The 20,992-nt window shown below is 47.5% G+C and overlaps 1 protein-coding gene across 1 annotated transcript in view; it reads right to left on the bottom strand.

Moving 5' to 3' along the window:
- Positions 1–18: 18 nt before the first annotated feature.
- Positions 19–20,992, bottom strand: part of LOC118789196 (DDB1- and CUL4-associated factor 6-like) — a 30,027-nt gene continuing 9,053 nt past the window's right edge. Inside the window, exons 3-20 of the mRNA XM_036545529.1 lie at positions 20,675–20,767; positions 19,443–19,628; positions 18,450–18,563; positions 17,263–17,398; positions 16,348–16,559; positions 13,174–13,267; positions 12,738–12,854; positions 12,195–12,485; positions 9,898–9,978; positions 7,667–7,811; positions 6,585–6,697; positions 5,887–6,181; positions 4,107–4,148; positions 2,815–2,953; positions 2,383–2,539; positions 2,067–2,155; positions 851–956; positions 19–235 (exon numbers count right to left, since the gene is read on the bottom strand). Coding sequence (XP_036401422.1) covers positions 177–235; positions 851–956; positions 2,067–2,155; positions 2,383–2,539; positions 2,815–2,953; positions 4,107–4,148; positions 5,887–6,181; positions 6,585–6,697; positions 7,667–7,811; positions 9,898–9,978; positions 12,195–12,485; positions 12,738–12,854; positions 13,174–13,267; positions 16,348–16,559; positions 17,263–17,398; positions 18,450–18,563; positions 19,443–19,628; positions 20,675–20,767 — 2,469 coding nt within the window. The 3' untranslated portion in view covers positions 19–176. The remainder of the gene's footprint in view (positions 236–850; positions 957–2,066; positions 2,156–2,382; positions 2,540–2,814; positions 2,954–4,106; positions 4,149–5,886; positions 6,182–6,584; positions 6,698–7,666; positions 7,812–9,897; positions 9,979–12,194; positions 12,486–12,737; positions 12,855–13,173; positions 13,268–16,347; positions 16,560–17,262; positions 17,399–18,449; positions 18,564–19,442; positions 19,629–20,674; positions 20,768–20,992) is intronic.

Raw genomic sequence — 20,992 nt, 5'->3', positions numbered from 1 at the left:
TTTATACATTGTCCCAGATGATGTTTACCCATGAGTAAATGGTAATTGGGTTTTTTTTTTTAAAAGCTAAAAATTGCATTAGATCCACAGATTTGGAAAATATTCTACATTTTACTTATACAAATTTCAGTGTCCAAGTGCCTCATAGCAAAACAGTAATAAAAAAAAATGGATGACTACTGCTCGTCCTCGTTTTCCTGTCCGGAACCTTCTGAGCGGTCACCTTCCAAACGGTCTGAAAAGTAAAGAGGGTAAAAGAAGGTGACCTCTGAGCTAATGGAGAACACACAGCTGAATCATTCTTACTCAATGAATGGCAAGTTACAGGGAACTGGGCTGCTTTCACATTCAGAGGATTCTCTGAGGGGTCAGCATCGGGTTGTAACATGTTGCTTGTTAACAGGGTTACTGAACCGGTAAAGCTCAGGGCTTTGAGAAGCTTACATGGCTCCAGGGCCAGCCAAAGTACACTGAATTACACTGCAACCTCTCCTTTACCTGCTGAAAAAGCACCTATTCCTTCAAATGAACTTTGGAGTAAAAGCAGCTAATTCAGACTGAGGTAAGATGACCAAAGCAAGACCCTACCTGTCAGTAGAAGAGCTGACAGCAGAAACCTTGTTTAATCCATATGAGGTGGATTTTTGTAATTTTTTATGCACTGACCCTGTGTCTTGCAGTAACTGAAAGTTTTCTGTTTTTTTCTTTAAATGGTGGTGATGTGAGGTATTACTTTTTGGGATCATTTTTTTCATTCTACAAGTAATATACATGATACAATACAATACAAAAAAGACCCTCCCACCTACCCACCCCCACTCCTTAAGTTATAACTGAAGGTAGAGGTCACCTGTTCTGATGTGATTGAGGGAGGCCAGCATCCGGAGCATGAAGGACGCGGGGACTGTGATGGTATTTCTCGTCTCCTCAAGCATTAACTCGTTACGTGTGATCACCTTCAGGGAAACCACAGAAAGACAGAGAGAGAGAGCGAGGGAGGGAGTCAGGATCTGGGTACCTGCAACGGAAGTACTCCACTGCCACATTCTAGTGATTTGCTTCAGAACCCCTTCAGGCCGAAAGCAGGTTAACTGGCATCATTTGAGCATCATGGTGGTGATCTGTGGGAAGCAGTGCGTTATAGCGCGTCCCCACAGATGCCTTCGGCAGGCAGCACGTTCCAGCGAAACGCGGCGCCCTGTCTCTTTAAACGTCTCTGGGAACAGCTTCGCATGAGAAATTCAATTGGCTCTGGCTGGCAAGAGGACACTCCTGACTTTCATTAAGAGGATTGGGCTGAATAACAAACCAGCAGAGCGAGGGCCCGGAGGGAAGGGGCGGGGCATGGCGGGAACCTGCACGGGCGACTCGGCCGTCTAAAGCGCGGACACACACCAGGGACCTCCTTATAAGGGCCCCGTTAGGTCACCGACATTGAATCGGGACTGTCATAAACCGCCCAGTCATTGACATGTTTCCAGTTTCTAAATGTCAGAACCACAGACGCCCAATCCGAGTGTCCGCTGCTCCACAGCAGGGTTAGCCCAAAGCCTATGAGTGCTAGCTAGCTCCGCGGCGGCGCAGACGTCAGCTGTCAGCTGCAGGGCACGTGGAGCTGAGCAGACGGCCACGCCCAGGCCCCTGGGGAACAGCGTTTAAGTCCGCCCCCGCCGCAGCCTTGCACACAGATGAGGGCCAGGCACACCTCACGCCTCTGCCTGTAACAGCAGGAAACATGGCCGCCGTTCGGCAGGGGCGGGGTTAACTACCCGAGCAGCGGAGAAACTGGCACGGCTTCCCAAAACCTGCAGGCTCATTTTTCTGTGTGCTTTAGTCTGGCCCGACACTCTCATAATAATTTAAGCCCTGTAAAAACAGTCTGAATAAACTGACTAATGCATTAATTTGCAAGTGTTTCCACACAGAAAAGGAACAAATATTACTGAAAAAAAAGGAAGCTTAACAGCCAAAGAACTGCTCTTGAGCATGCAGTCACCCTTATGTCTGTCAGAAAAACAAATTAAAACTCATAAAACTAGGTCAAATTCAGGAAAAAGGACACAGACCTCTTCCGCCAGCGCCCTGTTGAAGGAGAGTGACTGTTCCAGCGGAGACCAGATCTTGATATCGTAGTCTATGCCAGATGAGGCCAGAACTGGAACGGATATATAATAACATCACCGTGACAATGAAACGACACTCACTGGCACTCACATCTTCACAGTCTGATTAATAGAAAACATTCCCTTGGACAGAATCAGTAATTCTGAGGAAATTTATGGGAGGAAGAGGCCATAACCCAGTTCAGTTCAAGTTAAGTGGACCAGCTTTTTGTCAGTGTTGGGGCGAACAGCCTGAGCAGTGCATTGTGGGAGCACTCACTGGGGTCGTACGGGTGAGGCTGCAGGCAGTTGACCACGTGGTTGTCGGCCTCCAGCAGCATCAGGTGCCTGGCCGTGTGGCGGTCCCAGATGAAGATGTGGCCGCAGTCTGACCCGCTCATGACAAAATTGTTCCCCCAGAAACAGGACTCCTTGATCTGCGGCACAGAGTGTCACCACAGAGGGTCTCATTAGTCCTCCTAAAGCTCTTCTACACTTTCTAAGACCACCACAAACAGAGATGTGAAACTGACCCAGAAATTAGATGCCATGATCCAGGAACAGGGAATATGTACAGGTTCAAGGAAGCTACACTTGCTCTACTTTTGAATTCTGATACTGTCCTTAGTAAAATGCCTATCCCCAGTTATGGAGTGGCACATACCGTTGCCCCAGGTAAAATGCCTGTCACCTCTTATGGACTGGAACGTACCATTGTCCGGGAGTTGCGGTGGCCTTTGTAGACCATTTTCACAGCAGGTCTCCTGATGTTCTGCGTCTCGCTCTCCTCCATCTCCCGCCTCTCCTTCCTCCGGCGGAAGAGCTCCTGGATTCGGGCAGCTGCCGAACGCCTGTGGGCGAGGCATGGTGGAATTTAGGGCCTTCTCTCTCAGCTGGGACATCAAAAGCCTCCCAGGATCCACTGCTCAGGAGAGGTCAAATCCAACCGACTGTGAATCACTTTAAGCTCTCACAAAGGCCACAGAGACAGAGACACTGTCGCCGGAAACGGTGCGATTGCTCTGAATGCAAATAAGTTAAACGCTTCAGGGACAGTGCAGCTTGGCAAATAAATAAAACCTGAATCATGATATACTGCAGTCATGAAATTCTCAGAGCTTAAATTCAATACAAAAATATTAAAAACACACAACCCATAGCTGAAAACAGCAAATGAAACTTGACTGGTGCTCATGGACTCAAGCCGACAAAAAGGAACATGCCCACGTGGAAGCTGAGATACAGTTTGTCTGTATGGAAGTAGGCCGACCCATAAAAGGAAGCCTGAATACACACAACACACAGATCCCCATCTGCCTTCATTCTCATTAAACCTGACCACCCTGTATCGTGAGCTGATCTCATCTCCACTGCATCACACTAGCCCCATCACAGCGCAAACCTCCCTGTGTGGGCTTGCGTAAACTCTCTGCCCTTCAAAGGTACTGAAAAACGTAATGAAAAAGAACACAGCTCTAACTTAACCAGGCCTGGAAAATGTTCCTAGTCCTTTATATTTACAGTATGATCAATACTGTGAACTGCAGACCTAGGAGTTACGAGCCAGCAAACTATTTTCTGATTCAGAGCCTGAGAAACTGCACTGCATTAGGAAGATGGCGTTCTTGTAGCTAGCCTGATCCCAGCTTTGCCAATGCTGAATGTCTGGGTTCTGTATCTGCACAATATTCACTGTAACCATTCTTTTCTGAAGTTTTCGTAAGTGCTGCATCAAACCTCTGACCCATGCGCATGCCACCGTGTAAGGGCCTCTTAACGGTGCACGTGGTTAATGTCCTGCTGACATGCCAGCACAACCCACACAAACACACGCCACTCACAAAACTGCGCACCGCTCCAGCACAGGAACGGCCCTGTGCATTTACCCCAATCAAATCCAAACAAATTACTGACCTGGAGCCAGTCTGATGGGGTTAATTATTCAATTCAGAACTCAGCCCTTGCAGTTAGAATTGTTTTAGTATTAAAGAAAGCACGTTTTACCTCATCAGTCTCTCACCCACTGCCGAACCTCTGAAATGAAATCTATCGGGAGAAACACACGTACTTACTAGGCGTCAGAAGATATTTTCCATAAAAAAAAAATGACTGGGCACAGATTATGAATAACAATGGAGAAAATATGCAAAAATATTCTCTGAACAGATGGCAAAGCTATTTGTTAATGAGCGGTCAATAATGAGGGGCCCTGGAGGACAGGGAGCAGGAATGCTAAACATTTAAACTGGTCACAATCATATCGTGGGCCGCCTGGGGGCACATTCCACCGCCAACCTCGATCTTCGATGCTCGAACCATTCTCCTCCTCCTCCTTTCGTAGGAGGAAACATGAAAGCTGTTAGCTGGGACACAGGCTATTCAAAAGTCTGTTCAAATCTTTTCACATAAAATTTGCACATCACTTAGTAGCACTACTTCCACTGGTCCTCTCTGTATCTCCTTAACTACTCAACGCCTGACTTAAATGAAGTGAAACATCCTCTTCCACTGTGCACGGTCTTAGGAGACTATATAATGAGCCACAATGACAGAGATGGAATAATGATAATAGTGATAGTGATAATAATAACGCTAAATAATATTGATACAGATGGCATGAATGAATGTGATAGTCACATAAATATTAATTTTAAGGCTTTCTCAGGAATATATCAAACAGCTTCTCCTGCTGAGCTGCATGACTGGCATAAAAAGCAGTGTGAAAGTCACTCACAGATTTTCTGGAGCAAATCAGAAGCTCAGTAGTGAACTTAGTATTTTTCATCTTTTAGGGTTGCTGTTATTGGCTTTGTTACCCAGGTGCTTGTGTTGAAGAAACACTTGTTGTTGGGTTTGAAGTTATTTTTATGGCTCTGTGATGTTATCAGTGTTTTGAAATTTAAATGCCAATCAGTGATCACCTATCTCTCTACACAAAACTTCCCTGTGTCCATCTCTAATGGTAAGCCACCCAAGGCAGTGCCATGATACTTGAACCAAGCCCAGAGCAGAACAAAAGATCAAACGAGATGTGCCGGCATGCAGACAGGTGCTGATTTTTCAGGAGAGACTGAACAGCCCTCGACAGACTGTGAGCCGGCTGGAAGATTAGTGTTTACTCTGGGGAACACAACGCACGCTATGACAATCTGCACTTCAGTGGAGTCAAAAGCTGCTCATTCCCACAATTCACCTCAAACAAATTACAGAGACCTACCATGAGGACATAACCACCTCACCGTCTCTAATACTGGCTGAGCATGTCTATGTACTTATTTGAAGTATACTATTTATTTTAAAAAGCCAGCAATCGGTGCTATGTCTTGGGGATGCAGATAACAGAAGCTTTCAAAGAGAAGAAAGAGATCACTAACTACTGAGTCTTCAGAACTGACATGTATCATAGCAGTGCGTATCACAGCACTGTGTGATGGATGGACACACGCTCAGGGGTGGACAGCTGAGATTTTATCAGGTGCACTTTAGTACTCTAGATCTGCACGTCGCTCTGAACAAAAGTGTCTGCAAAATGACTAAATGTAAGCGTGAGTATGCTTTTCCTTTCAAATTGTAATCATTGGCACTATGCTTTGGCGGGGACAGGAAACAGAAGCTTTTAAAGTGGGCGATGACTTCATATCAAGACTGTAGAACTGCAGCACCTCAATCCTTGTTACTCTGATGGAGGATGAGGTCATCAATGAGGTCATCGTCTACTGAGGGCAGATGGATGGGGGTTGGGTGGTAGGACATGTCTCAGAAGGGAAGGAGCCGTGGGGCTCACCTCTGCCCCTGCCCTGCCGGATATCTCGCAGCAGGTACTAGGATGGGGTCGTCATCGCTATCGTCTGAGTCCTGGTTGCCGCGGGAGCCCTGCGCAGGGCTCCCCTCCCCTGCGGGCTCCGTGGGGGTCTCCGCCGTGTGTAGGATGGCCGAGCTGTGCTCTGCGAGAGGAGCCTCGGCTGGGATGTGGCCCGAGGAACCGGAGGGTTCTTCTGGGCTGCGGGGGGCGCTCTCTCTCCCCCCCAGCCCCACTCCCCAACCTGTTTCTGGACTAGAACCGCTCTCAGCTGGATCTCCTGGGGGACACAGGGCCAGGTTTTCAGTTTGAAATCAGCCATTTGGAACGGAACCCCACCCCACACCCCTGCACTGATATCCCCTGCATCACCCCAATAACCGCTACACTAGCGCAACATTATTGTTCCAAGTCAAAGAGACTTGGCGTGTTCCTTTTTGCTGATTTGCTAAACTGGAATTTTAAGCACAATACTAGGCCATGAGTCAGACCCTTTGGAGACTCCTTTGAATTGGCTTTGGAGTGGACAGCCTAGCATGGGTTATTTATTGTACTGGGAGGAGAAGCCCTGTTCTCTAAGAGAACAGTGCACAGTGTGAGCTATTTTTACTGTAGTTACTGGGAGGAGAAGCCCTATTCCATGACAGTACAGTGTCCTGCATGTCATGCATGTGGGGTCTCACCATGCTCTGAGCTCTCTGGTGCCGGGTCCTCTCTGTCCTGGGGCAACTGGCTGTCCTCTGCTCCACCCAGCCTGGGGACACTGCTGGTCCTGGCACTGGGGGGTCTGCCACTCCTTTCCAAGAAGAGGGAACGATCAGAGTCAGGTAAGATAGGTAAAAAAGGGACACCGTCCCTCCCCCACGTAAACATAGTAAAAAAAAAAAACTCTCTCGGACGGAGGCTGAGGTGGATTACAAGACATGTGTAAAGCAGATCTGTACCTACTGTAATTCAAAATGTAATATTTCTCTTGATGTAAAAATAAGACATGACCATGAATGGAATGCTAGTGTAGGACATTTTTCTATTGTTAAAGATTAGGTCTGACTCACTCTTTGGTTTACTCTTTAATACAGGTTTAATACAGACTTATGGTGTTACACAAACTATAGCTTCAAAGCAAAAACCACCTGTATACCCTGTGTCTTGTTGAATGAAAGATAACAGCACACTCATTAAACAGATGCACCGAAGGAGAACCTGGCGAGTGTGCTGGTGACTGTGGGATACGACACTGCGCTGTTCAGTGGCTGCTCGTGGGTGAACAGATTAGGCAGCGTGCACACAAAACAATCTGATTTTATGCAGTACTGTTCATGCAGACAGCTACACAGCATGGTTTTAAATAAGACTGAAAAAAAAAAACAAACGCAAAGTAGCAAGTGAGACTAACTGCAAGCACCTGGTCTGTGTAGCAAGCTTCTCTGTAATCTTATTGGTGTAGAATTTCTACAGCAAGCTTCTCTGTAATCTTATTGGTGTAGAATTTCTACAGCAAGCCTCTCTGTGATCTTATTAGTCGAGCCTCAGTGCGACAAGCCTCTTATCTTATTGGTGAAGCCTATATGCAGTAAAACTCTCTGCAATCTTATTGGTAGAGCCTGTGTGCAGCATGCTTCTGTGTAGTCTTATTGGTGGAGCCTCTGTCTAACAAAGGCAGAGCCTCTCGAGTTGGCCATAGTGCATCAGTGTTTACCCTTACAGCGCAGCAGGTAAATTGGCCAAAATAGGGCCTGTGTCCCTTGGCACCACTGCCCCTCACCACTCGTCTGTGAAGTCCAGTTTGATGGTGCTGGTTGTGGTGCCCTCTGAGCTATAGTGCAGGCTCAGGACCGGTTCAGCCGTCCCCGGTTGCACATCAGCCACCGGAGGACCGACACAACTTCCCGCCCCAGGCTCTGAGCTCCCTGAAACAAGCATGAGAGGTCAAGAGGTCATCTCCGCCCGGCCGTCATAACTCCACGCTTCTCACTGACCTAGGAAACAGGCCCTCCGCATTCTACCTCTTTCAGAGGAACAACAAAAAGAGGTACAATTGAAATTTAGTGTGTATATGGCAGAGCTGGAGCAGAACTGAAGTTTTAGGGTACGTGCTTGGATCAAAGTTGTTCACTTCACTCTCCATGTCCAAAAAGGAATTAAAATGCTTATAAGCCAAGTCTTTTGAATAAAAAAATCAAACTATCCCTCCAAATGTCAACTGCCATAAACTTAAAATGGAAAAATGGCTGGCCAAAGTGAATTAGGCAGACATTTAATCACTGAAGTCCCTCAGAGTGATTGGTGATTTTCAAGGAAGTACTCCATCACAGCCAAATTCCACCTAATGTAGCAATTATTCCAAGCACATAAATTTCTCATTTCTAACTCTGGGTATTTGGGAGACAATGCAGAGAAGACATAAGGAGCCAGGCCCATGATCCAGAAGGTTGCTGGTTGAGCACCATACTGAACCCAACCTGCTTCAGCAAATATCCAGCTCCACAAATGGACAATATGGAAGTCAGACAGTTAAGCTAATATGCTAATATGCCAATACGCTAATATAATGCAATTGGTTGCACAGACCTTTTCTATGGACAAAAAGTTAAATACTGTTATTCTTGCCGCACAAGAACATACAGTACAAAACTGTTTAATTACACAAAGTCACGCTGAGCGAATTTTAAAGTGAAAGACTAAACTCCTCCTCCTGACAGTGATGCTAACTTTACAACAGCAGGGTTGGCATGCTGGCCACAGCCACAACAGCACGATCACCAGAGCCCACACGCACACACAGGCAGAGACACACAAACACAGGACAGAGAGCAGGGCTTACACAACACAGTGCATTACTGTAATCTAGTGGGAATGATGCCCCTGTCTATATTCTCTACACAAGTGCAGTCTGTATACCATATCACTGCTTTTAATATACTTATTTCTGTATGGATAGGGATTCATTTATATACGGTTTAATATAAACGCCAGGGAATGTTTGGTTGTGTGACATGAGACGATTACGGTGTAGTGTGGAGCTAGGATAGACCTGAGCAGCAGTGGTTGGGTAGCGAGGCAAAGCAGAACCACAGTGAAGTGCAGTTCTGAGAGGAGGGACATGACAGAGATGTGATGGGCGTGTGTGTAGACTCACGAATGCCAGCTGTGCGCTCCACAGACACTGACTGCGAAAGAAAGCCGAGGGACAGAGGGGAGATCCCTGTGCTGGACAGGAAGAACTCCCTGAATAGAGGATAACCTATAACATAATCTAAATCCCTCCCCTAGATCACTGTATGCAAAAGAAAAAGACTCGATGAGCATGGCGATTCTGAGGCAATAACACTTCATAAAATTAGGCCATTTTGATATCGGGGGAAAAGCTAACCAACGAGCAGATCTTCACTCTGCTGTAATTTCTCAAGCTCAGAGCCGGGGGGTAGTGGACACCTCTGACGAGATAACAACGCTGGTTATTATGGGTAACCAGCCACAGACTGGAGCTGCACAGATAAGACATGAATGGGACGAGAGAAGCATGCATTGCCCTTCGCCTGGGCGGGAGGAGGCGTTCAACAAGCAACGGATAAACGATATGCTCAAACAGACAGAGGGCAGGGGAGGCAGGGACGAGAGCGCAAGGGAGCAAGCGCAAGCGTGTGCGAGACAGTGCAGGAACAAGAGTGTGTGAGACAAAGAGACAGAGTGAGCAAGATAGGTGTAAGAATGAAAGAACGTGGGGAAAAGGAGAGAGGGCAGAGTGAGAGAGCGTTATGACGAGTGCAGAGATGAGAGCGTGTAGACAGACAAACTGGGCACGGGAGACAGAGAGGGAGAGAGAGTGAGTGTAAGAAAGAGGGAGAGTGAGGGGGGAGAGAGTGAGAGAGACAGAAAGAGACAGAGGGAGAGTGAGGGAGTGAGAGCGATACAGACAGAAGGAGAGTGAGGGAGTGAGAGAGATACAGACAGAAAGAGAGTGAGAAAGGGAGGGAGAGAGACAGTGTGACGCACCCTGCCGCTCATCCAGAGTCATGGATCCGAGCTGTTTGTTTACGGCGGACGAGGGGGAGTCTGGAACAAAAACCACGCCCACTAAAAAATAAGAAATATATATGTGTGATGCATGTGTATGACAGAGGGACACAGGAAAGGGAAGGGAGGAAAGGAAGCAGAGCTGAGGGCTGCTGAGGAGGCGGGGCTACAACAATTGAGGCAGGAGTCTGATTGGGTAAATCCTACGAAAGGAGGCGGGGCCCCAATAGCATCAGTTTCTCCTCCCTGCGGATGAACAGAGACGCCGCACAGCACGTGTAAACAGCACAGGAACAGTGTAACGCCCCATAATGACATCTGTGCCCACATGTGCCTCAGGAAGATAATACCCAGGCAGCCCTGCCCTGCGGCAGCAAGCCCAGGATTCACCAGGCTGACATCCACCTGCTCTGTACCGACCACATGAGAGGGAGGCCGGTCAAACCGCCACATGACCTCAGACTGGTTTCTCTGCATTAGGGTTCCTAATGGCCAAGTCATGATGGCAGCGCAAGGTGGGCGGAGCCACCACATGCTGGTGACCTGTACTTTGTACAAGTAAATCAAAAGATGTTTCCCTTCATAGCAAAACACTGATTCAGATTAGTGCACCATTGTTAGCTCCACCCGCTCTGGGATCTACAAAGCCTCCTATCACTACAAACAAACTGCCCTGGGAATAGATTCCCCCTCCGAGGTACCACACCAACAGCTTCAAACATTTGGTTTCTTGCTTTCTTCAAATGATTCACTTGTTCACGCTGTGAAAAGATGCTAACCCAAACATCACAGCGCACCTTTGGAATCGGGGAAAGCGTTCAGGAATGTAACACGTCCCGATCAAACTTGTGCCATGTCCCAGCATGCACCGTTACATGGGAGCCAGCACTGGATACAAACGTACACGGGCTGCTATGGTGGTGTGAGTGTAGATCAGCAGCCCAGCCAGGCAGCGGTGGGACGTGCATTCAGTTAGAAACACTGGATTCATCTCAGATGGATTCTAAGATGAGCAAGGTATCAGCACTGTGCAACACTGCAGGTGTATACAAATATAAAGTTACAAATGTGGTCCTTTCCATAAAATTTAAATAGTTGGATGATCTGAAAGGACATGAGGCATTCCCCCAGTAGATGGCACTATTACCGCATGTTTGCCGTCTTTACAACCGCTCTCATCCTGCTGTTCATATCATTGAAAAGGCTTGGACCTTCACACTGCACTTCAGCAAAACAATTCAAATTCCTGCCACGTTTCAAATGATCACAAGGGCATAGTCTGTTGCGCTCACGTATAACAGATAATCAGACGAGATGGCAGAATCATTTCCTTTTAAAACGAGCCGGGGCCAGGCTGTCTCGGCTGCCGTGCTGACATTAAGAGGCACGGAGAGGCAGAGCTGCCGGGTCTTTCGTCGACAGAGTGACACGACGCAGGCAGCTGTGCTAATACAGCAGTGTTTCCCGATCCTACTCGTGGAGGCACACTGTCCTGCATAACTTCTATCTGTCCTTGCTGCTTGATTAAATCAGGTGTGCTCAGCTAATCAAAAGTGCCACTGATGAGTTCAGTCAGGTAGGCAGAGCAAGGATAGAGAGAAGATGTGCAGGACAGTGTGCCTCCAGGAGCAGGATTGGGAAACACTGTAATACAGGGTGCCTCGGAACACAGGTGTCCCTGGGCTGTCCCACAAATTAGCTGGTGGTGCAGAAGCTGTTTTTCTGTACCAATGGCGCAGTACCCCAGGAAGCCACTAGGGCTTAGTTTATCGAGAAGCACTTATGTGTGATGTGTTAAGAGGCAGGGCGGGGCTGAGATGTGGTAACTTGGGGGTGGGGCCATTTTGGCAGCAGAACAAGGAGTGATTCCCTTGGGGTGGAGCTGTGGGATGTTAGCTCATCCTCTCTCAGGAGCCCAGCCAATAGGAGCAGCTGCTGCACACGCTTATAAACTACATTTACTGGCACCCCACGAAGGCCAAGCTCTGACAGGAATGAAAAAACAGAGGAGTGAAATGAAAAAAAGAGGGAAAAAGAAAAAAGAAGGGCTAAAGAGAAGAAAGGAAGAAAGAAAGACAGGGAAAAAAGGGAGATACTATTTTAATGGTTTTCCTACAGGACACTGCTACAACATGCTCACAGAGGGATCTCCAAACTGCTGCTGCAGCACTGGCCTGACCTGTCCTCTCATTAATGGCTCTGCAGTGGGCTAGCCATTACTCAGAGGTGAGCAGTGATTGGGCGTGTGCGATAGGTGGGTGATCTTTGGGTCTTACCAGACTGCGTGGGCTCCATCTGAGGGCTGGCAGTGGGCGTGGCTACAGGAGAGTCCTGGCTTTTCTGTGCATTGTTACAGGGCAGGGAGGAGAGGGGGCTCTCTGTGGATGATGATGTGGAAGGGGGAGGGGCAGTCACTCTGGAGGAGGACCCACAGGAGGGGGAGGAGGAAGCTACTTTGAGGAGGGGCTCTGCTGGAGTCTCCACCTCCATGGGCCTTTCATTGGGTGTGGGGTCTAAGGGGGCAGGGTCTACAGAAGAGGTACCCTCTTCTGGTCGAACTTCTGCTTCTAAGAAAGGAAAGAATTCTGAATTTAGTCCGAAACTGATTTAACCATCACAAACAAGGGTTTGGGGAACTAAAGGATATCCTCGCTGGAAAACGATACTCTGCTACTAAATCTGTACAACTGGATTTTATTAAGGCTGTGACCACTTTAATTTGATGTGCTTATACATTTCACTATTGCAAAGATGGGTTGGTGATCCAATGCAGTTGTCTGTAGTTAGGAAGTGACTGTAAGAAACGGGAAGTGGCATACCTCCAGGGCCTGGCTGAGGTCGACCCCTGCTGCTCTGGGTTTCGCTGGCCTCCTCGAACCAGCGGGAGAGTATGTCCGACATCCTCTGCATCAGGGACACATTGGGGCTCTGCTCTCCTGCAGGAAACATGAGGGCTCAGAGACACAGCCCACCTGTTTAGGTATCTATAGAGGCACAGCGCTGAGCGAAAAAGGCATTACAGCTGCACCGAGACGGCTGTTACTAAGGTGCTGAACGACATTACAGCTGCACCAAGACTGTCATCACTAAGGCCCTGAAAGTTACTACAGATGCACTGACACTCCCATCGTTACCAAAATCAGAGTGATTATTCCTGTGTTCAGCCCTTTCGCTCAGAGGGGTCAGCACTGCCGTCGGAGACACACAGCAGCCCTGCCTCCCCACACACACAGAGGGACACACGGAGCGCCTTACCGTCCCTCTCCCTCTCGCTCTCCGGCCGAGCTCGGGGTCCCGTGTCGGACCAGTCTCCTCGCAGGCGGAGGCGTTTCACAGGGGGCTGCCGCAGCTGTGGGGGGGGGGGTCAAACAGCAACATCCTGCCAATCAGCCGATCACAGTGGAGCAGGAGAGAGGGGGGACACACCTACATGCAACACTAACACCAGCCCAAAGCTGCTCTGCTCTCCCCTTATACACCAGCAGCACACAGATCACTTTCACCAGCCCAAAGCCTTAGAGCTGACACTGGAACAGACTGTCCTAAACCATTCAGTAACTCCACAGCACTGCATCTGCACGCACAGAGACACTTTCCAAAGGAGACCTGCATTTCACCTGCATATATTTTACACAAAAACTCTTACCTGAATGAAATGAAACACCTCACACATCGTTTTCTGATTTAATATTAAATACACAAACATGCTGTTCACATATATATCTGACATATTTACATGAAATGATTATTTCATCTGCGAGAGAAATGTAGTTATGCTTTTATGACTACTTTATATTTCTAGTTCTGATTTGAAGTAACTTTCAGTTCCACTTTTTCCTCTTTCTCCTCCAAAGCATGAAATTAAATGCTGTCTCTTTTCTCTGAGGCAGGCCGGTTTGGGGAGCCAATGCAATATTGCTCTGCATCAGAGCAAGTGCCACTCCCCACTGCTGTCACTGATCTGAGGTCAGCCACAGGACCTCATTAACAGCTCCACGCTCCGCTGAGACTGTACAGTGCACAGTCAGAGGAGATGGAGAGGCACTGGTGAGAGTTTCACTCAGGTACTCACAGCGAAATGAGCTCAGAGACACTCACACTATTAACTCTGTTAACTCCCACTATGGCCTGGAGATACAAGGACCTGAGACAATGAAAGAACAGCATCATTGGCTGCTTATCACAACGCTGATGCTGTCTTTAGCTTAGCCTGTGTCATGTCCTAGAGGAAAATAAGTTAAATGTACAGGTATTAATGTCACCACAAGTGAAACAATGATTTTCATAAACAGCTGTTAAATCTAGTATTCACAGGAAAGTCTATAGCAATTCAACTGCTCCAATACCATTGGCATACATACACAACTATGATTATAACCTTGAAATAATGAAATGTAGCTGGATGAAACTTGTCCTGATGGTTTTGGTGTCTCCACCTGAGGGACAGAGGAGAAAAGTGCACATGTGAAGTTGAGAGGTAAGTGTCTCTCTGTCTCACGCTGTGCTGCTTGTCCTAAGCTATTTCTGTCCTCAGAGGAGCGTGTGCCTGTCTCTGCATTTGGAAAGGAATCTGAGCAGGGTCCATCAAGACACAGTTGAACACACAGCGGGATGAGAGAACGGCTGGCCGATCCATCACAGCACACCCCCACAGATACACTGAGATACAACTACCCTTCACACTCACCAACACACACAGCCAAACAGACGGACAGAGCTACACACACAGTCACTTGACATGTGTCCCCTGCAGTTGGCCAAACAAAGGCCCACACAAAGATATACCCAACAACACACGCATCCATAATTACACGTGCCCAATTCAAAGATCCAGCGAGGGTCTGAGACTCAGAGCCTCAGATGCACCTGTGGACATGCTGTAAGTGTTGAGGGAATCAGAGCCGCAGTGGAGTCTCCATTTGCCCTGGGTTATGTAAGGCCCTGTGACTCATTTCTTGAAAGGGAACACTCCCCTTTACAATGTCTGTCTGTCTCTGGCCTCTGACCTTGGACCCTAGGGTCCTGCCCTAGTCATGTTTCACCATGTTTCTTACAGATAGTCTACATTATAGTCTATATTACAGCCAGACACTTGTATTCTTCCTTCCTCTGTATTTCCTCAAGGAGGATCTGATTCCAGTCCTCTCCATGCTGTTATGACAGCTATTTTAGACCATGGCCCGTGAACAATGTTCACAATAATCATAGAGCACGTCTAGCCTCAACAATGGCAGAGACAGAATGTTCAATGTGAAGCACACAGATCTGACAATCTGAACAGCACATAAAAGAATCTTTGCTGTCCTTTCTCAGCAGGACTGCTAATCTCCACCCCAGGGGTCCTACACTTATGCAAAGCTGTCTGTCAGACTGCCTGTCAGCCCTGGAGAAATCCTGACCGGCAGATATTAAGCAATGGCAGCAGGGATTGGAAAGGGGTGACTGAGAGGGTATAGCCCTGACACAAAGCAGAGAGCAGAGCTCTGACAGAAAGCAGAGGGGATAGCTCTGGCAGGAAACAGAGCTCCTTCTGTCTGCTCTTGGTCAGACATGAATCAAACGTGAGTGGCTGCTTTAAGGCCCATTTGGCAAAGAAGAATCAGACACAGTATAAACCTACAAATCTCCATCCTCTCTTGTCCATGTTAGGCCGGTCCTCTCCCTACAACATCCAGAAAGCACTTGGCGCATTACAAAACGAGCCTGGAGTACACCGAATGAAAGAAGTTGTAAACAGCACAAGTCTGGGCAACTTCTGTAGTATTAGAAAAGAAAAGCAGTAGCTTGAGAAAAGCGATATACCCATTAGAGCATCAGAAGTCATCTCTTTATGCTCTGATATGTCACACGACAAAGAGGCAAATCCCCATTATTGTGCGTAACCCTTATTGATGTACAGCGCTAACAACCCAAAAGAGGTACAAAGACACACACAGTACAATATACACTTGCACACTGTATGCGCTCTACAGGTAGCTTTAGAGTCCTGCTTAAAGTTCTTACAGCTCTTCATGGACAGAGAAAGGATCCTACCCTATGTATTGCCATAGAATGGCAAACTAATACTGTATTACAGATGTCCTGAAAACTACTTCAGGGAGCATTAAGCCTTTACACTTGCATGTTATTGCATTGTAACTTTGCCTCGCACTTGAGAATACCAGGAAAAAAGGAAGTATTTCAAAGGAAATGAATGCTATAAAGAGTCCTAACTAGCACTTTGAACAACGTCTGAACTGTAAGAGATTTAGAACCATACACTGCAGAATGTAGTCTTCACATATCCAAAACAAAATTCTAATTCCATTTAAAGGCCTCTCCCCTGGATAAAGCCAGGAGGCCAGAAGAGACACCTGAATCGGGCGCCCAGCGGCAGTATCGCTGACAGCAGTGCCATGTGGCCGGTGCAGGCGGGTCAGCGGGCCTCACCTCCTCCCTCCTCTCCTGGGACGGCCCCTTCAGCTCGCGCGCCTGGTCGTCGTTGGGGTTGAAAAGGTAGATGTAGTCGGAGGAGTAGCTGACCAGGACCTCCCGCCCGTCACTGCTGTAGCACAGCGAGGTCACGCGGCATGGCTTGTTGGACAGGTGCGCAGGGACGAAGCGCACGCACATCCCCGTCGTCCCCCGACCCGCGTAGTTACCTGGGTCAACGTGGGGTGGCGGGAGCAGAATTTAGAGCCAGGGAGTGAGTTTCACTCAATGTAAAGTATATACCCGCTCTTTAGTCTTAAATCACCTGGTATTGGAATCTCGCAAATGAAATAAAATGTGTAAAAATTCCTCGAATCAGATTAATTTCTTCATTTTTTGGAGGAAGAGCAACAACTGTTTGCTTTCCTCTGTTTTTATGGCCGTTTTGTCCTTCGACTTGCTACAAGGCCTTCTCTCGCAGCTTCACGACACTTCTGAGTTGTGTAGGAATACCTTCAGTGCAGCGTTCACAGTTTCTGCTGCATCGACCGAACAATTACAAACACCAACAGAGCAAAGCCATGCAATGAACTGAACAGGAACAGACAGCAACCTAGGGCTGGCTATTTAAATCTATTTGAGACTGCTCCAATCAGTTATCCTTACCTTGCCTTAATTTGCTGTCAGGCTAACTTTATGCAATAGATTCTTACGACTATTCAGACCGCCAAAACCATAGCCTGAAGCCATGTCGCTTCAATCTGTATTTGTACCACAAAGAACATGGACAGGGCTGAGTTCCTCTAAAAAGTACACTACGCGTGGTTACGCATTACAGGCTGGGGAGATCAAGGAGGACAATATTTTAAAGAAAGTGTGGTTTCTGATGTCGTGCTAATGTCTGCGGTTACGTGCCGCCGGACTCCCTCTCACCTGTCGCTCTCGTTCCCAGCATCCGTCGGTCGTAGATCCTCACCGAGCTGTCCGAGCAGCCGACAGCCAGGTAATACGGCAACAGGGGGCAGATTGATATTGAGGTGGCAGCCCGTCGGCAATTGATAAGAATGTCCTTTCAGAAGACAACAAAGCACAAAGAGTCACTGAAAATTATGGTGGCGGTGATGATAGCGAGATTGAGCAAACGGGACATTTAGTTCTCAAAACCGCAGCTTTGTAGCATTGAAGAGAGGTGAGGATCTGCCTTGCTGGAGGCAACACTTCAAACTGAGAACTTATGAACATAAGGGGGACTGGGCATTGAGCACCAGCTGAAAACACACGGCAGGCAAAAAGTTGAACGGAATCAATAATGCATGTGAGGAAGGCTGAAATCTCTCATCTTTGGAGGCTCAGGGAAAGCGACGAGCGGAAAGCGTGTGGAGAGCACAGGCTGCTCTGCACCATAAGGAAGAATGCACAGTGAGAAAGGCTGGCGCTCTCTGCAGCCGCACCCAGCAGCAGATCATCCTCCAGACAGATACACTACGGCTCATAAACACTCCATAAACACAGGGGCCAGCGTGGCTGTTTACGACGCTGAGGCATCGCTGACATAACCATCCGCGAACTCCTCAGGCCTGTATGTCTTCTGGGCAGGAGAGGGAGGGAAAGTAATGAGGGAAGCTTCCTAATCTAACAGGAAGTGGAACTGCTCAGAGTGTCCAGTCATAAACTCGAGATGAGAAAAGCATCGATTCCTTGCAGTAGCAATGACGAGGGAAAACACGTCTAGGCAGAACGCCCACAATAAAATTATTGCTCTTCTTATCAGAAGCCAGTCCCTTTTTGCTTGAGCTCAGATCAGCTCTTACAAGAATACCTAGTGAAGATCTAGCTAGTACACTTCTGCTTTGAATATGTGCAATTGCATAGGCAAATTCAAGTGAAAGCATTTACAGTAGGCAAGCGTATTAAGCATGCTACAGAAATGCTCGTGAAGCACATGTCTAAAAACAGGCTTGGATTCCTTCAGCAGGTTATCAGTGGATTTTGGATCACACGGACATGCATTTTTTGTTTCGTGAGCTTGTTCTCATTGGTCCTTAATACAGTCTACTTCAAAATGCTAACACAGCCTGCGCAGCTTAAGGCACTAACACTGGATCACCTCTGTGACTTACATCTTTACAGTCTTCTTTTGTGCAGCTGGTTTTGGTTCGGACGTCAAACCACCGGACAGTGCCGTCTTCCCCGCACGACAGGAAGGTGTACGGGTCATTCGGGACTGTCGTAATCTGCCAACAGGAGAGGTACAATCAGGTCGCTTGACTCAGCACCACCTCAGGAGGACGCAGACTGCAGTGGCGCTAAAGGGTGCACGCTGAACACTTCCGCTACACACTTTCAGTTAGTTACACACAATGCAGGCTGCCCACAGCAACATCACTGTTCACACATTCAACACTCATTTCCAAACTGCTTATTCAGCTTCCTGCACATGCATTAATTCCATCCAGGTCAGACCACTGTAATGCCCTGCTAGCACAGAACTGTGCTGCTCGAGTCCTATACCTCACCACCTGATCATATTACTCCAGCGCATAGCAGTAGCTCTCAGTACACGCTTGTCTGCATTTCAAATTGTTTGCGCTGACTTTTTGAGACATCCATGGCTCTGCTCCAGGCTGTTCGACCTGACCTGGCCCTGCAGACGAGCTCGTACCCTGTGCTCCAGCAAACCTGGCTCCATAAAGCAACCTTTCTGCTACGTTCAATCTATGGGAAACAGGGCAGTATATTGTGCTGCACCTAGGCTGTAGAATGCGCTGCCATATCCCATCAGAGACTCGTTAACCCCGGTCAGGCTTAAAATATAATTGGAAACATTTATTTGCAGCTTTTAAGGAGTGTTACTAATGCTGTAATCTGTCTGATGTATATTACTGCTTCAGTTTCTTTTTACAATGTTGAGTGTTGTAAATTGTATGCTCTCCTTGTTATGTGTGTTTTGAACTGTTTTATGTGCCTTTTTATGTCCCTTCCCCTTAGAAATGTACATCAGAAATAAAATTTATTAAATATAAAACTGGAAAAAAAAAAACAGGCACACATGTAAGGCACCTGCGGTGACCACGCCAGGCTGGCGTGCAGCGGAGCCTCAGGCGTCCGCGTACCTCGTAGGCCGTGCCGTAGTGGCAGGTGAACTGGCACTGTCTGTTCACCTCCGCGCTCTTCTCCGTGTTGGTGTAGTAGATGACCCCGTCTCCCGAGCAGGACACGATCTGCTGATCGCCGGTGCAGGGCATGAACTTGGCGCTGAAGATGTTCGCCCGGTGCCCTGAGCGGATGGCTGCCTTCACCTGGGCGGGAGGGGGGGGGGGGATATGACAGGGGCAGCCTAAGAGCAGTATCCTCTGATACAGCGGTCTTTGATATGATAGCAGACGATTTACCTTTGGGATCTTTAGCGATAAAAAATGTCCAGGCCATGTAATGCAAGATGTAATGTAATGCCAGATGTCCAGGGCAGCCAGAACACAATTTGATCTGGCTGCCCTGGACATCTGATTTAAGATGCACCCATTAAAAAAAACCTTCCTACAAGATGTAAATTCCTATACAGCTTCACCTGGTGTTGAGAGCCTTAGTAAACACAAGAAAAACCCAAAACAGCAACTGGTTCCCTTTGGCCCTCCTCCACGAAAAGGGGGTATCTCTCATAAGAGTCTCTCATTATCAAAGGGTGGGGGGCAGCCTGGGAAAGGGGTTACACAGAAAACTGATAATCATACAGTTAACTGATGAAAGAGGACGAGGAGAGAAAGTGTTTCATTCACAAAACGTCCTTCCCTGGATACACATACTTCAGATTCATTGTGTATTCATTCTATATGAAATGGCATTGGAGATTTGAAACCAGCAGCACACCAAAGACACAGCAGGAAAATGAAGCGACAAAACGTCTCCTGTGTTTCTGAGCTGTCACAGAACAAAACGTGCTGACTCATAACTGCTGACAGGGCCTTTGAAGGATAACTGGCAAGAAACACCTCGCTCATGTCCTAGAGGAAAAGTAACGATTGAGTAGACATTTTTCTGTTAGACGTGTGTGCAATCAGACTCTGTGCTGCTTTGAAAGTGATTCTCTTGTGTGAAAGGTTAAGTCTGGCTGATGAAGGAACTGCATATAGATTGTCAGCTGGATCCTCACCCTTTTGTTGTTTGGGTCTGACACAACTAAATATGTGCTGAATCCTTACCTTTCTGTTGTATGGGTATGAGATGGCCTAATTTAACTGGATCCTTACCTTTTTGTTGTATAGGTTTGAGATGACTAAATTAGTGCTGGACATTTAGTTTTCTGTTGTATGAATCTGAAATGATTATGTTACTGCTGGATGCTTACCTTTCTGTTGTATGGGTTTGAAATGACTAAATTCGTATCATCAGATCCTGAGAGGATGTACTCGCCGGTATCATTCCAGCATATGGTATTTACCTATGAAGAAACAGAACAGGGATCAATACATTCACTGTGTGTGTGTGTGTGTGTGTGTGTGTGTGTGTGTGTGTCTGTGTGTGTGTGTAGACATCTATGTGCGGATTTCTGTGTGTTTGTTTACATTTTTGTTTGTATGCATGTAGGTGCATTTGTTTACATATGTGTTTGTATGCATACGTGCGGCATGTGTGTGTGTGTGTGTGTGTGTGTGCGCCTGTGTGT

This window comes from Megalops cyprinoides, chromosome 14, assembly GCF_013368585.1.
Source record: "Megalops cyprinoides isolate fMegCyp1 chromosome 14, fMegCyp1.pri, whole genome shotgun sequence".
In the NCBI taxonomy this organism is placed as follows: domain Eukaryota; kingdom Metazoa; phylum Chordata; class Actinopteri; order Elopiformes; family Megalopidae; genus Megalops; species Megalops cyprinoides.
Note: the sequence above shows the minus strand (reverse complement) of the source record. Positions and strands in the feature narration are given on the sequence as shown.